Below are 17,506 nucleotides of genomic sequence, written 5' to 3' on the forward strand. Positions count from 1 at the left end.
CCGGGACTGTCTGGAGCGGGGTTCGAAACCCTACCCTGATCTGGCCCAGCGGCGGGGATCCTACCGCTATGACAAAGGCCCAATCCGATTAGCAACGTGAAATGGCAGCATAGGGCTCCAGTCACGGGGAGGGAAAAGGCGCAGGAAACGTATGGGTGTCACCTTTTGTGCGGAGTGGGCCTTTTGCGTAGCAGTAAGCATCCCCGCCGCTGGGCCAGAAGGAGTAGGGTTTTGAACCCCACTCCAGACAGTCCCGGCAAGTGGAGTCGGAGCTCCAACTTTAAAGTCTGGGTGGACATCCAGCGGGATACTTGCGTCCGTGCGTGTTGGTGGCCCCCCCCCCTCAGATGGGTTGTGGGAGCCCGTAAAACCCTCCCGCCATAGGACTAACCACCCTAATGGCTGGTTCAAAGATAGTTACGGTCACGGAATGAGCGTTAATCACGGCCATAAATCCTTCCACCACTTCATACAGTTCCCCAAAGGGAACAGTGTGAGGATACGTCCGATGATGACCTCTTGCGCAATGCACCTCCTTGGACCCTCAGTCGCAGATGCGAGGGGGCAAGTCGTGCAATTGTTAAATTTTTTATTTTATTGACATGTAAAATGTTGGCCCAATAATTCCCTTCCAAATGCGCTAGTACGGTCGGGGTACTTACGCATCTGGCCGGATGAAATGCCGGTTTTCAGCATGCACAGTGCATGTGGGGAAAACCGGCATTTCCTGTCCTCTGAACGAAGGGGTTCAGAGGCAGAACGCGTGCGACTGCACAGGCAGCGCGTGCGCAGTATAATTCGCCGCTTTCATTAATGCTTTCAGTGAGGTCCAGTCATTACAACTTACACATGAAAAAAGCATGGGTACAGTTGCTACAGAGGCTGCGGAGGAAGATATTTCTTATCGTGGAGCTTCTGAAAGTATGTATGTCTGTATATATTCCTTTGCGTGTTATGTATATATTCCTTTACTTATGTGTATGAATGTATTATTTAATTATGACTTTCAGAGAAAGTAACTTATTGGAAAATCATAATTAAAAACATACATTCATACACATTAGTAAAGGAATATAAAACATACATACATATACGTAAAGGAATATATGTGGACATACATACATAACTCATTCTCACATTCCATTCACACAGCCACAATTGCTCCTTCTACCTACCGTTCTGAAAACCCTTTTAAAAAAAAAATTTAAACTTTTAAACTTACTTAAAATTTCTTAAAATAACTTCCCTCCCTTTCCCAAACAAAAATATTGCATTTCAAAAGCTCCACGATAAAATATATCTTCCTCCGCAGCCAATGAACAACTTTACACTTGCTTTTTTCAAGTGTAACTTCTAAGGACTTAACCTCATGGATTTCATGAATGAAATCCACGAAGTTCACTGCGCAAGCGCTGCCTGTGCAGTCGCACGCGCTCGAGGTCTGGAAATGCTGGCGTTCCCCGTATGCGCTGTTCATGCTGAACGCCGGCATTTCCAACGGCCAGAAGCGTGAGTAAGCCGACCGTACTCACGCTTCTGGCCTGGAATTTCTGGCCCAATAAGTGCAAACCGAGGCTGCCAGAACTGATACTGGACATTTGGGTTTCAAGTAAGTCTCCCAAGCTGTGCATACACTTTAGATTTTATCGCTGATGTGTCCTGGGCCAGCTGTCAGAGGGCAATAACTAGCCTCGGCGCCCTGGGCTAGATAGTGGGGAGAAACCAAACAGGAATCCCCTTTGCTGTACAGTGAGCGACCCCTTGAAAATTTGGATTATGAACACAGAGTGAGGACTGGGTTTTTCACAGCTCAATAGCCTACCAACACCCAGTGTCTCGGCTTACACAGGATGAATGGCAACTTGAGTGAGGTCTCGAAGGGTGCTGAGAGGACGTGGAACTGCACACCCGCAGCAGTCACAGTGCCCCACGAGAAGAGGGAAGGGAAAAAAAGCCCATTTCTAAAGTGTTGGTAATGGTGGATGGTTTTAATGATTCTTTATGGCAATAAGAATGATGAAAAGTTTAAGATTCTTCCCTATTTTATTCGTGCTGCTCAGGTGGTCTGCTGATGATGTCATATGTGAGCACTCTGTTGGTGATGTCATTGGCGAACTCTCTGTCAATGATTCATGGTCCAGTGCTCTGTCGGTGATGTCATTGGCGAACTCTCTGTCAATGATTCATGGTCCAGTGCTCTGTCGGTGATGTCATTGGCGAACTCTCTGTCAATGATTCATGGTCCAGTGCTCTGTCGGTGATGTCATTGGCGAACTCTCTGTCAATGATTCATGGTCCAGTGCTCTGTCGGTGATGTCATTGGCGAACTCTCTGTCAATGATTCATGGTCCAGTGCTCTGTCGGTGATGTCATTGGCGAACTCTCTGTCAATGATTCATGGTCCAGTGCTCTGTCGGTGATGTCCTTGGCAAACTCTCTGTCAATGATTCATGGTCCAGTGCTCTGTCGGTGATGTCACTGGCAAACTCTCTGTCAATGATTCATGGTCCAGTGCTCTGTCGGTGATGTCATTGGCAAACTCTCTGTCAATGATTCATGGTCCAGTGCTCTGTCGGTGATGTCATTGGCAAACTCTCTGTCAATGATTCATGGTCCAGTGCTCTGTCAGTGATGTCACTGGCAAACTCTCTGTCAATGATTCATGGTCCAGTGCTCTGTTGGTGATGTCATTGGCGAAAGCTCCGTTAACGATGTCTTCTGCCATCCTGTAGGCAGCAGATGTTAAGTTTATGGTGCTGTGAAGAGGAATGTTTCATTCACAAGATGGATCACTTTATCACTTGCCTGGATGAGTGCCGCTCCAACAACACTCAAGAAGCTCGACACCACCCAGGCCAAAGCGGCCCGCTTGATCGGCACCCCATCCACCACCTTAAACATTCACTCCCTCCACCACCGGCGTACCGTGGCTGCAGTGTGTACCATCTACAAGATGCACTGCAGCAACTCGCCAAGGCTTCTTCAACAGCACCTCCCAAACCCGCGACCTCTACCACCTAGAAGGAGAAGGGCAGCAGGCGCAAGGGAACACCACTACCTCCAAGTGCATCCTCCAAGTCACACATCATCCTGAATTAGAAGCATATTGCTGTTCCTTCATCGCCGCTGGGTCAAAATCCTGGAACTCCCTCTCTAACAGCACTGTAGGAGCACCTTCACCACATGGACTGCAGCAGTTCAAGAAGGCGGCTCACATAGAAACATAGAAGATAGGAGCAGGAATAGGCCATTCGGCCCCTCGAGCCTGTTCCGCCATTTAATGAGATCATGGCTGATCATCCAAATTCAGTACCCTGTCCCTGCTTTCTCCCCATATCCCTTGATCCCTTTAGCCTTAAGAAATATATCTAACTCCTTCTTGAATATATTTAATGAATTGGCCTCCACTGCCTTGTGTGGTAGAGAATTCCACAGGTTCACCACTCTCTGGGTGAAGAAATTCCTCCTCATCTCAGTCCTAAATGGCTTACCTCTTATCCTTAGACTGTGACCCCTGGTTCTGGACACCCCCGCCATCGGGGACAACCTTCCTGCATCTAGTCTGTCTAGTCCTGTTAGAATTTTATAAGTTTCAATGAGATCCCCTCTCATTCTTCTAAACTCTAGCGAATATAAGCCTAATCGACCCAATCTCTCCTCATACATCATTCCTGCCATCCCAGGTATCAGTCTGGTGAATCTTCGCTGCACTCTCTCCATGGCAAGAACATCCTTCCTCAGATAAAGTGACCAAAACTGCACACAATACTCAAGGTGTGGTCTCACCAAGGCCCTGTACAACTGCAGCAAGACATCCTTGCTCCTGTACTCGAATCCTCTCGCTATGAAGGCCAACATACCATTTGCCTTCTTAACCGCCTGCTGCACCTGCTTGCTTACCTTCAGCGACTGGTGCACAAGGACACCCAGGCCTCGTTGCACTTCCCCTTTTCCCAATCTATTGTCGTTCAGATAATAATTTGTCTTCATGCTTTTGCCACCGAAGTGGATAACCTCGCATTTATCCACATTATACTGCATTTGCCATGCATCTCCCCAACCACCCAACCTGTCCAAATCATACTGGAGTTTCTCTGCATCCTCCTCACAGCACACACGCCCACCCAGCTTTGTGTCGTCTGCAAACTTGGAGATATTACATCTAGTCCCCTCGTCTAGATCATTTATATATATTGTGTATAGCTGGGATCCTAGCACCAATCCCTGCGGTACCCCACTAGTCACTGCCTTCCACTCGGAAAAAGACCCGTTTATTCCAACTCTTTGCTTCCTGTCTGCCAACCAGTTCTCTATCCAAGACAGTACCTTACCCCCAATCCCATGTGCTTTAACTTTGCACGCTAATCTCTTATGCGGGACCTTATCGAAAGCCTTCTGAAAGTCCAAATACACCACATCCACTGGTTCTCCCTTATCTATTCCACCAGTTACATCCTCAAAAAATTCCAGTAGATTAGTCAAGCATGATTTATGTTTTGTAAATCCATGTTGACTTTGTCCGATCCTGTCACTGTTTTCCAAGTGCTCTGGTATTACATCTTTTATAATGGACTCTAGCATTTTCCCCACTACCGATGTCAGGCTTACCGGTCTATAATTCCCCTTTTTCTCTCTACCACCTTTTTTAAATAGTGGGGTTACATTAGCTATCCTCCAATCCATGGGAACTGTTCCAGAGTCTATAGAATTTTGGAAGATGACCAGCAATGCATCTACTATTTCTAGGGCCACTTCCTTAAGTACCCTAGATGTAGATTATCAGGCCCTGGGGATTTATCGGCCTTCAATCCCGTCAATTTCCCTAACACTATTTCCCTACAAATACTGATTTCAGTCAATTCCTCCCTCTCATTAGACCCTATGTTCACTGACATCTCTGGGAGGTTATTTGTGTTCTCCTTTGTGAAGACAGAACCAAAGTATGTATTTAATTGGTCAGCCATTTCTTTTTTCCCCATTATAAATTCTCCTGATTCTGACTGCAAGGGACCTACGCTTGACTTCACCAATCTTTTTCTCTTCACATATCTATAGAAGCTTTTACAGTCAGTTTTTATGTTTCCTGCAAGCTTACTCTCATAATCTAATTTCCCCTTCTTAATTAATCCCTTTGTCCTCCTTTGCTGAATCGTAAACTGCTCCCAATCCTCAGGTTTGCTGCTTTTTCTGGCCAAATTATATGTCTCACAGAATCTCACAGAAACCCCACAGTGCAGATAGAGGCCATTTCGGCCCATCGAGCCTGCACCGACACATATCCCACCCTATCCCCGTAACCCCATGTATTTAATCCCCCTAACACTAAGGGTCAATTTATCACAGCCAATCAACCTAACCCGCACATCTTTGGACTCTCCTTGGATCTTATGCTATCCCTAATTTCCCTTGTTAGCCACGGTTGAGTCACCTTTTTTGTTTTATTTTTATGCCAAACAGGGATGAACAAATTCTGTAGTTCATCCATGCGATCTTTAAATGTTTGCCATTGCCTATCCACCGTCAACCCTTTAAGTAACGTTCCCCAATCCATTCTAGCCAACTCGTGCCTCATACCATCGTAGTTTCCTTTATTTAAATTCAGGACCCTAGTCTCTGAGTCAACTACTTCATTCTCCATCCTAATGAAGAATTCTATCATATTATGATCGCTCCTCCCCAAGGGACCTCGCACAACAAGATTGCTAATTAATCCTTTCACATTACATAATACCCAGTCTAAGATGGCCTGATCTCTAGTTGCTTCCTCAACATATTGGTCCAGGAAACCATCCCGTATACACTCTAGGAATTCTTCCTCCACAGTATTGTTACTAATTTGGTTAGCCCAATCTATATGTAGATTAAAGTTACCCATGATAACTGCTGTGCCCTTATTGCATGCTCACCACCACCTTCTCAAGGGCAACTAGGGATGGGCAATAAATGCTGGCTTTGCCAGCGACGCCCACATCCCATAAACGAATATTTAAAAAAATCACTAAAATTCAAGGAATTCGTTCAGGACTTTAGTGTGTGTGAGACACGGAGCATTCACACTTTTCTTCTGGCCAATATTTATCCTTCAACCTACAGATTAACTGGTCATTTGCTGTTTGTGGGGTCTTGTTGTGAGCAAATTGGCTAAAAGAATAAAAGAAAGACTTTCATTTGCATAACACCTTTCAGGATCTCAGGATGTGCCAAAGCACTTTACAACTAATTGAGGTACTGTAATGTTGGGAACAACATCAGCCAATTTGTGCACAGCAAGGTCCCACAAACAACAATGAGATAAATGGCTAGATCATCTGTCTTAGGTGAGGGACAAGTATTGGCCAAGATACTGGGGAAAACTCCCCTGCTCTTCTTTGAATAGTGTCATGGGATCTTTTACTTCCACCTGAGAGGGCCTCGGTTTAACATCATCCCTGAAAGACGGCACCTCTGACAGTGCAGCACTCCCTCAGTACTGCACTGGAGCGTCAGCCTGGATCATGGGCTCATGTTCCATGGAGTGGGGCTTGAGCCCACGACCTTTGACTCAGAGGTGAGAGTGCTACCCACTGAGCCACAGCTGACTGCTGGGTGCTGTGTTTATTAAAGGTACTTACTAGGTTGTGAAGCGCTTTGGGATGTCCTGAAGATGTGAAAGGAATACTAGTTTCTTCCTTAATGCTTTTGCTTGTTTCATTATATCCTGTAGATTACTCCTCTCCTGTGCCATGTGAAGGGATTTGATAGAGTGGATAAGGAGTAACTGTTTGCATTGGCAGGAGGGTCGGTAACCAGGGGACACAGATTTAGGATAATTGGCAAAAGAAACAGAGGGGAGATGAGGAGAATTTTTTTTTATGTAGTGAGTTGTTATGATCTGGAATGCGGAAGCAGATTTAATAGTAACTTTGAAAAGGGAATTGGACAAATACTTGAAGGGTCAAAAATTGCAGGGCTACGGGGCAACAAGCAGGGGAGTGGGACTAATTGGAGAGCTCTTTCAAAGAACCAGCACAGGTTCGAATGACCTCCTTCTGCACTGTATGATTCTATGTGTCTTTTTAAGGAGGGAATGGGGTCTATAGAGATTAGGCCAATTGGTAGCTTATCTCTAATCTTTCAAATAATCAGGATCGACTGCAAACCAATATGGTGGGTGACATGAATCAGCCATTCATGTGGAAATGGCTTATGAAATAATACTGGGCGGCCTGCTGGTGGTGCTGTCCAGGGAGAGTATAAATACTCGGGCATGGGCCCAGCTTGCTCAGGACATTCTTTTACAGGAACTAGTGAAGGACACAACTAGATCTCCATGTTGTAAAACAGTTGATTAAAGCTTTGGTTAACATTTAGACCAAGTGCCTAGTAGTTTTCTTACATCAGTGGGTATATTGTGTTTAATCAGAGTTTAAGACGGAATATAACACGCTAGCTATACAACAAAAAAAACGACCGTGACAAGCATTAGGGAGACTCAGAAACGAAGATTTCCCCCCTCTCTTACAGGTCCCTACCTGCATCCAGGTCTGGTAGCAGTTTGGAACATAGGGAATGGATCCCATGGTGGATTCACAGCCTTCCCTCCTTCCGAACTTGTGATAAAGGTAAAAGGAAGCTCAAATTCCTCTGGGGTAAACGTATACTCTGGAAGTGCCTCGACACTTGCCCATCGGAGAATAATCCCAATCGGTGTCAAGTTTCAGTTGAAAAGACGCAGGCTCCCTCCACATTGTCCGTGACTAATCTACTCGGTCTTGTATCTCCAGATTGAAGAGGACAAGAGAAAAGACAGCTTTGTGCCATTATGGAGAGCAAAATATGACAAGAAGGTATTGTACCTTGATTTAAAAATTCTCATCCTTGTGTTCAAATCCCTCCATGGCCTCGACCCTCCCTACCACTGGAACCTCCTCCAGCCCTACAACCCTCCGAGATCTCTGCACTCCTCCAATTTCCATCGCGCTATATAAAAGCAAATTGCTGTTGTTACACCAAGCCAACAATTACAGTGATAGGCTGTACAGTATAAACATGGACAATATCATTGCCCAATGCCCAACACCCAAGTAATTACCTGCTGCCACCTTGGATACCACATACCAGGCCACTTCCTCGGTGTGGGCATAAAACAAAACCTTACTCGCTGGAATATCTGGCTTCCAAACCTGAAATCCATGCTGATGCAAGATCTGGAGTGAAATATTCTTTCCTTTTCTCCCCCACTCAGATTGTTATCTTGAAGGAGCTGAAACACAGAGATGGCAACTTCACTGTGAAGCAAAAGATCGAACTCAACAAGGTAACTCCGCTCAACACTCACACCGGTTCTCAGTGCGCTGGGCGACATTCGTAACAAGCACACTAAAAGAAAAAAGACTTACATTACTATAGTGCCTTTCACCACCCCCAGACACCCCAAAGCACTTTACAGCCAATGAAGTACTTTTGAAGTGTAGTCACTGTTGTAATGTAGGAAACGCAGCAGCCAATTTGCGCACAGCAAGCTCCCACAAACAGCAATGAGATAATGACCAGATAATCTGTTTTAGTGATGTTGGTTGAGGGATAAATAGTGGCCCCAGGACACCGGGGAGAACTCCCCTGCTCTTCTTCAAAATAGTGGGATCTGTTATGCCCACCTGAGAGGGCAGTCAGGACCTCGGTTTAATGTCTCATATGAAAGACGGCACCTCTGACAGTGCAGCACTCCCTCAGCACTGCACTGGAGTGTCAGCCTGAATTTTGCGCTCAACATAAGAACATAAGAACATAAGAAATAGGAGCAGGAGTAGGCCAATCGGCCCCTCGAGCCTGCTCCGCCATTCAATAAGATCATGGCTGATCTGATCCTAACTGCCAATCCACTATCACAGAACCATCTCCTGCATCTAACAGAATTAGACACATGAAATAGGAGCAGGATCAGGCTACACGGCCCCTGGGCCCACTCCGCTACCCACAGGGCCATGACCGATCCGAACCTAGACTCATGTCCAAATTCCTGCCCTTTCCCCGTAACCCTTAATTCCCTTTACTTCTAGGAAACTGTCTATTTCTGTTTTAAATTTATGTAATGATGTAGCTTCTACAGCTTTTTGGGGCAGCATATTCCATGGACCTACCACCCTCTGAGTGAAGTAGTTCCTCCTCATCTCAGTTTTGAAAGAGCAGCCCCTTATTCTAAGACTATGCCCCCTAGTTCTAGTTTCACCCATCATCGGGAACATCTTCCCTGCATCCACCCGATCCAACCCCTTCACAATCTTATATGTTTCAATAAGATCGCCTCTCATTCTTCTGAACTCCAATGAGTAGAGTCCCAATCTACTCAACCTCTCCTCATATGTCCATCCCCTCATCCCCGGGATTAACCGAGTGAACCTTCTTTGTACTGAAGTCTCTGGAGTGGGACTACGAACCCACAACCTTCTGACCCAGAGGCGAGAGTGCTGCCCACTGAGCCACAGCGAACAGTATTACAGTCCCCACCCACTGACACCATCTGCGCTTACCACAGGCAGCTGCCTATATTGGGTAACTGGTGCTAACCATTTCCCATCACCGCAGGCGTCCATTGCAAAGGCGCCGCTTACAACATATGTAAAGTGGGCTGACTATTTTGTGCGGTTCAGCACTTACCGATTTAAAAGCTTCGCCCAATTTCAGGGAAAGCCAGGTCTTCAGGCAGCTCCAATCAGCTGATCGAGGTTACTCGAAGCCACCATCAGTTGTTCGCACTGTTAACAACTATGTGAGTTATTTCATTGCTACAACCTCTTTTACGTCCACTGCGTATAGTGGGAAAATCGCGATGGCGCGGACGCGCTTGCTATATGCGGTGGGGACCAATGTTCCCTCTAATTTTTTGGCGGGCCACACACCCATTCAAAAAATCCATGCATGCTGGTGAGCCCTCTGCACGGGGGCTGCGCGGCTTAAAGGGAACATTGATGGGGACTGTATATAATAGTGTGTGTTACACGGCATAACATCCTCTCTAACACGCCACAGCTAACCTGGGACTGCTTGACGCTCACATTGGGTGTCCAAGTTGGGAATGGTTCCATTCCCCAGCACTCATCCCCTCAACTGGCTAGAATGGGGAACTCACTACCACCATGTGGAGTGGTTGAGGCAAATAGCACAGATGCATTCAAAGGGAAACTAGAGACGTGCATGAGGGAGAAAGGAATAGGAGGATATGCTGATGGGGTGAGATGAAGAGGGGTGGGAGGAGGCTCGTGTGGAGCATAAACACCGGCACGGACCAGTTGGGCCGAATGGCCTGTTTCTGTGCTGTAAATTCTATGTAATAAGTAGAAACTTCACAACAAAGGTTCAAGTGCATGAGTATGGTAGAGAGCAGGTAGGAGGTCATAATTTAATCAAGAGTAAAGACAATTGCACTCAAGAAGCCCAGGTGGACCATAAATAGAACATTTTGTAACTGAAGAAAATGGCAACCTTATAACCCAGAGTTACTCTCGATATTCCCCTCATTTGCAGAACGCAAACATCTGTGAAGCGCCTTGGGACGTTTTACTACGTTAAAGGCGCTATATAAATGCAAGCTGTTGTTGGGAGGTCTGAGTGCAGCAAATAAGCTTTTGAAGGTGGCAGGACTGATTCTATGATTATTAAACAGCTTGCTGCAAAATTCTAAATGAAAGTATTTTTTTTTCAGTTGCTGCAAATTGATTATTATAATTTAACCAAATTCTATGGCACGGTGAAGTTTAACTCTGAGGTTTTCAAAGTGGTTGAGTATTGCGAGCGAGGATCGCTAAGGGTAAGTCGGCCTACAGCCTCATTCAGTTTCCTTCGTTTGTGGGTATATAGGGGACGCAGTGAAATGGTTGATGCTTTGCCTGGTCTGACAGCTGAGAGATAAGCCACAGGTGGGAGGGGCGCAAAAGGAAAATGAGTCCTGGTTCCTGGTCGTTATCCAGTACACTCTGCTGGAAAACGCACACACGTGGGCATTTGGTTAGGACAGGATCAGACTTGGCTATGATACCCCGGCAGTCAAATACCCTGCCAGCACTAACTGACACACAAAGCACGCTCGCTTGAGTGAGGCATTGGAGAGTGGTCGACCTGTGAATCTGTACCCCAAGAAAAGAGGTGAGCAAACTTGGGGGGTGGGGAGGATATATATATCTCTACTTGCATTTCTATAGCACCTTTCACAACCTCGGGACGTCCCAAAGTGCTTTACAGCCAATGAAGTACTTTTGAAGTATCATCACTGTTGTAATGTAGGAAATGCAGCAGCCAATTTGGACACAGCAAGCTCCCACAAACAGCAATGTGATAAAGACCAAATAATCTGTTTTATTGATGTCAGTTGAGGGATACCAAACAGTAATGTGGAGGTTGGGGATGACATTAAATGGGAAATTAGAGACGCGTGCAATAAGGGCACAGCAGTTATCATGGGTGACTTTAATCTACATATAGATTGGTCTAACCAAATTAGTAACAATACTGTGGAAGAGGAATTCCTAGAGTGTATACGGGATGGTTTCCTGGACCAATATGTCAAGGAACCAACTAGAGATCAGGCCATCTTAGACTGGGTATTATGTAATGAGAAAGGATTAATTAGCAACCTTGTTGAGCGAGACCCCTTGGGGATGAGCGATCATAATATGATAAAATTCTTCATTAAGATGGAAAGTGAAGTAGTTGATTCAGAGACTTGGGTACTGAATGTAAATAAAGGAAACTACGATGATATGAGGTGCGAGTTGGCTAGGATGGATTGGGGAATGTTACTTAAAGGGTTGACAGTGAATAGGCAATGGCAAACATTCAAAGATCGCATGGATGAACTACAGAATTTGTTCATCCCTGTTTGGCATATAAATAAAACAAAAAAGGTGACTCAACATTGGCTAACAAGGGAAATTAGGGATAGCATAAGATCCAAGGAGAGGACATATAAATTGGCCAGAAAAAGCAGCAAACCTGAGGATTGGGAGCAGTTTACGATTCAGCAAAGGAGGACAAAGGGGTTAATTAAGAGGGGGAAAATAGAGTATGAGAGTAAGCTTACTGGGAACATGAAAACTGACTGTAAAAGCTTCTATAGATATGTGAAGAGAAAAAGATTGATGAAGTCAAGCGTAGGTCCCTCGCAGTCAGAATCAGGGGAATTTATAATGGGGAACAAAGACATGGCGGACCAATTAAATACATACTTTGGTTTTGTCTTCACAAAGGAGGACACAATAAACTCCCAGAGATGTCGGGGAACATAGGGTCCAATGAGAGGCAGGAACTGAATGAAATCAGTATTTGTAGGGAAATGGTGTTAGGGAAATTGACGGGATTGAAGGCTGATAAATCCCCAGGGCCTGATAATCTACATCCTAGGGTACTTAAGGAAGTGGCCCTAGAAATAGTAGATGCATTGCTGGTCATCTTCCAAAATTCTATAGACTCTGGAACAGTTCCCATGGATTGGAGGGTAGCTAATGTAACCCCACTATTTAAAAAAGGTGGTAGAGAAAAAACGGGGAATTATAGACCGGTAAGTCTGACATCGGTAGTGGGGAAAATGCTAGAGTCCATTATAAAAGATGTAATAGCAGAGCACTTGGAAAACAGTGACAGGATCGGACAAAGTCAACATGGATTTACAAAAGATAAATCATGCTTGACTAATCTACTGGAATTTTTTGAGGATGTAACTGGTAGAATAGATAAGGGAGAATCAGTGGATGTGGTGTATTTGGACTTTCAGAAGGCTTTTGATAAGGTCCCGCATAAGAGACTAGCGTGCAAAGTTAAAGCACATGGGATTGGGGGTAAGGTACTGACTTGGATAGAAAACTGGTTGGCAGACAGGAAGCAAAGAGTTGGAAAAACCGGGTCTTTTTCTAGTGACTAGTGGGGTACCGAAGGGATCGGTGCTAGGACCCCAGTTATTAACAATATATATTAATGATCTAGACGAGGGAACTAGATGTAATATCTCCAAGTTTGCAGACGACACAAAGCTGAGTGGGCGTGTGTGCTGTGAGGAGGATGCAGAGAAACTCCAGTACAATTTGGACAGGTTGGGCAATTGGGCAGATGCATGGCAGATGCAGTATAATGTGGATAAATGCGAGGTTATCCACTTTGGTGGCAAAAACAGGAAGGCAGATTATTATCTGAATGGCAATAGATTGGGAAAAGGGGAAGTGCAACGAGACCTGGGTGTCCTTGTGTACCAATCGCTGAAGGTAAGCATGCAGGTGCAGCAGGCGGTTAAGAAGGCAAATGGTATGCTGGCCTTCATAGCGGGAGGATTCGAGTACAGGAGCAAGGATGTCTTGCTGCAGTTGTACAGGGCCTTGGTGAGACCACACGTTGAGTATTGTGTGCAGTTTTGGTCGCCTTATCTGAGGAAGGATGTTCTTGCCATGGAGAGAGCACAGCGAAGATTCACCAGACTGATATCTGGGATGGCAGGACTGACGTATGAAGAGAGATTGGGTCGATTAGGCTTATATTCGCTAGAGTTTAGAAGAATGAGAGGGGATCTCATTGAAACTTATAAAATTCTAACAGGACTAGACAGACTAGATGCAGGAAGGATGTTCCCGATGGCAGGGGAGTCCAGAACCAGGGGTCACAGTCTAAGGATAAGGGGTAAGCCATTTAGGACAGAGATGAGGAGGAATTTCTTCACCCAGAGAGTGGTGAACCTGTGGAATTCTCTACCACAGAAGACAGTTGAGGCCAATTCATTAAATATATTCAAGAAGGAGTTAGATATATTTCTTAAGGCTAAGGGGATCAAGGGATATGGGGAGAAAGCAGGGACAGGGTACTGAATTTGGATGATCAGCCATGATCGCATTGAATGGCGGAGCAGGCTCGAGGGGCCGAATGGCCTACTCCTGCTCCTATCTTCTATGTTTCTATGATAAATGTTAGTCAGGACACTGGGGATAACTCTCCTGCTCTTCTTCAAGTAGTGGCATGGGATCCACCTGAGAGGGCAGATTGGGCCTCAGTTTAATGTCTCCTCTGAAAGACAGCACCGCACTCCCTCAGTGCTGCACTGGATTGTCAGCATGGATTTTGTGCTAAATTTTCTGGAGTGGGACTTGAACTACATGACCTCCTGACTCAGAGTGAAAGCGTACTACCCACTGAGCCCCGCCTATGTGGATGTTTAAGGAAGGGACGGAAAGTTATGTTAATAGATGATCTACGGTACATTAATAATAACCCTGTGGGATTGGAGGCATCATTTGCAGAACAAGGAACGGTTGGAGTTGAGCGAATGCTAATGTTAGCCAGATATCTGGGAGTCGAGCAGAAATGTCCGGAGTCTCTTTCACTGGTTGCACTCCTCTGCAGATTGAGTAAGCTGGGGGGAGTCTGTGCCACTGCGCCTTGCACAGGAGGTCAGTGCCATTTCCTCTTTCTGTAGCTTGTTAAAAATAAGATGTTCAAACAATCAATTAAAATGGGTAGAGGTTGGAACAGTCAGCAAGACTCTACCCATTGGTGATGACAGGGCGTAGAATCTAGCCCAGTAAAGTTGCATAGAAACATAGAAGATAGGAGCAGGAGTAGGCCATTCGGCCCCTCGAGCCTGCTCCGCCATTCAATGCGATCATGGCTGATCATCCAAATTCATTACCCGGTTCCTGCTTCCTCCCCATACCCCTTGATCCCTTTAGCCTTAAGAAATATATCCAACTCCTTCTTGAATATATTTAATGAATTGGCCTCTACTGCCTTCTGTGGTAGAGAGTTCCACAGGTTCATCACTCTCTGGGTGAAGAAATTCCTCCTCATTTCTGTCCTAAATGGCCTACCCTTTATCTTTAGACTGTGACCCCTGGTTCTGCACTCCCCTACCATCGGGAACATCCTTCCTGCATCTAGTCTGTCCAGTCCTGTCAGAATTTTATAAGTTTCAATGAGATCCCCTCTCATTCTTCTAAACTCCCGTGAGTACAAGCCCAATCGACCCAATCTCTCCTCATATGTCATTCCTGCCATCCCAGGTGTCAGTCTGGTGAATCTTTGCTGAACTCCTTCCATGGCAAGAACATCCTTCCTCAGGTAAGGCGACCAAAACTGCACACAATACTCAAGATGTGGTCTCACCAAAGCCCTGTACAACTGCAGCAAGACATCCTTGTTCCTGTACTCAAACCCTCTCGCTACGAAGGCCAAATTTGAAATGAAAATATTCCGTCTGCCCTCCCCCTCCCCCCGCCCCCACACACACCGCCCCCACTAGGCGAACATGTCTTGTGGTCGGTTAGCAAAGGGACAGCATTGGTTGGCTCAGTAACATCTACATACCACCCCCAGAATATTGTAGACACAGGACGTCACTTTGAACGAGAAGTGGTGGAGGGGGGGGGGGGAAGAATAAGAAAAAAAGCTTCAAATTCACCTCAGCTGTAACAAATGCAGAACTGAGAAATTCCTGTGCCTGTAGGCAGTCTATTGGTCAGTCTAGTAAAATAGATTCTAAATTAAGGTTATTTATAAACGGGGGCTAATTCAGACCCAGAATCCAAACTGAGGCGAATCCGAGCATTTCAGTAGAGGCTGGGCTTTGCTGAGATTGGTGTCCTAACTTTGACACAGGAGGTCCCACCAGTGAATGGGATTGAGTATGGACAAAGAAAAAAACAAATACTCCATGGGACCAAGAAAATGGTCAGGGTTGAATAGTGGGGCTGGATAGACATGTGGAATTTTGCTAGATTAACTCTGGGCCTTCAGGGAGAAACTGTTCAAAACTTTCCCTCAGAAGATTACAAAAAGAAAATACTGCAGATGCTGGAAATCTGAAATAAAAACAGAAAATGCTGGAGATACTCAGCGGGTCAGGCAGCATCTGTGAAGAGAGAAACAGAGTTAATGTCTCAGCTCGCGACCTTTCGTCAGAACTGGAAAAAAGCAGGAAATGGAACAGATTTTTAAGCAAGTGTAGGGGCTGGGAAAGGTGGGGGGGGGAAATGAAAGAACAAAAGGGAAGGTCTGTGAAAGGATGGGAGGCGGAAGAGATTAAGAGACATTAAGAGATATTCAAGGCAAAAGGAGATGGTAATGGGACAGGTTAAGAAACAAAGGATGGCTCTAGATGAAGTGTGAATTGCGCTGGCAGAGTGAAAGACAGCTGCCATGTGGGAGAGAAGAAATGACACAAACAAAAGGTGTGGATGAAAAATATATATAGGATAGGGGCCGAGGTTATGATCTGAAAATGTTGAACTCTATGTTGAGTCCAGAGGGCTGTAAAGTGCCTAACCGAAAGATGAGGTGCTGTTCCTCGAGCTTACGCTGAGCTTCAGTGGAACAATGCAAGAGGCTGAGGACGGTGAGTGGGAGTGGAGCGGAGAATTAAAGTGACCTCAGAAGGTTAATGGGTGGGTAGAGTTCATGATAGGGTAGAGTGTACATCGACTGTGGATGAAGCGGGATTGGTAGGACTCCTTCTCGTTCTAGATTTTCTTGTGTACTCATGAAGGAGATACTTGAATGCGAGGCATATTCTAAGTGTTCCATTGAACGGCAGGAGACCATATGAACTTGGGACAGATACAACTAGAGTCTGTTCACCTGTTCCTGCTTTTACATAGAATTGCATGCAATGTACAGCACAGAAACAGGCCATTCGACCCAACGGATCCATGCCGGTGTTTATGCTCCACACGAACCTCCTCCCCTCCCCACCTTCCTTCATCTATCCCCATCAACATATTCTTCTAGTCCTTTCACCGTCATGTAGTTCTCTAACTTCCCCTTAAATGTATCTATGCTATTTTCCTCAATTACTCCTCGTGGTAGCGAGTTCCACATTCTAACCACTCTCTGGTAAGCAAGTTTCTCCAGAATTCGTTATTGGATTTATTAGTGACTATCTCATATTTATGGTCCCTAGTTTTGGTCTCCGCTGCAAGTGGAAACATCTTCTCTACGTCTACCCTGTCAAACCTTTTCATAACCTTAAGGACCTCTATAGAACAAGTAAAAGAGATAGAACATTGTCAGGTGACCTCTGGCACCTTAACCTCTGGCGGCCGGTGATCCGCAGCGTTGGCTGCATCTGAACTCCAAGGTTCAAAGGCCGAGATCGCCACACTGGTGTCCGCACTGACTGTTGACTTCTCCGGATGGTGCGGTGTTGACTCTCTTTGTTGCCTCCCTCAGGATGTTCTGAATGACACAATATCGTACCCCGATGGCACCTTCATGGACATGGAGTTCAAGATATCCGTCATGTATGATATCGCAAAGGTGAGTGTGAATGCTGCAACTCCTCATGAAGAGCGGTTTTAGGCACCAACTCGATTACCAAAAGATTGAAGACGACCAGTCACTGATTCAGCGGTTGATCGTTTTCTAAGCTTTGCTGCAAAAATTAGCAAAACCAACTGTATCAAAAATAAGTCCTATTTAAAACCTCCTTGGTAAAATCTTCATTGGCTTCAGTGTGAACGAAAATCAGGCACTGTTCTCCCTCCTGATCACTGTCCAGTAA

The 17,506-nt window shown here is 45.5% G+C and overlaps 1 protein-coding gene across 1 annotated transcript in view; it reads left to right on the forward strand.

Annotated features, from left to right (window-relative positions):
* LOC147098791 (guanylyl cyclase C-like) overlaps nucleotides 1-17,506 on the forward strand; it is a 248,285-nt gene that overhangs the window by 164,973 nt on the left and 65,806 nt on the right. The window contains exons 13-16 of the mRNA XM_085969476.1: nucleotides 7,764-7,826; nucleotides 8,225-8,296; nucleotides 10,682-10,786; nucleotides 17,176-17,262. Of these exons, the coding sequence (XP_085825602.1) occupies nucleotides 7,764-7,826; nucleotides 8,225-8,296; nucleotides 10,682-10,786; nucleotides 17,176-17,262 (327 nt within the window). The remainder of the gene's footprint in view (nucleotides 1-7,763; nucleotides 7,827-8,224; nucleotides 8,297-10,681; nucleotides 10,787-17,175; nucleotides 17,263-17,506) is intronic.

The sequence above is a fragment of the Somniosus microcephalus genome, chromosome 28 (assembly GCF_052327205.1).
Source record: "Somniosus microcephalus isolate GS21.2 chromosome 28, FLI_Smic_1.0, whole genome shotgun sequence".
Classification (NCBI taxonomy): domain Eukaryota; kingdom Metazoa; phylum Chordata; class Chondrichthyes; order Squaliformes; family Somniosidae; genus Somniosus; species Somniosus microcephalus.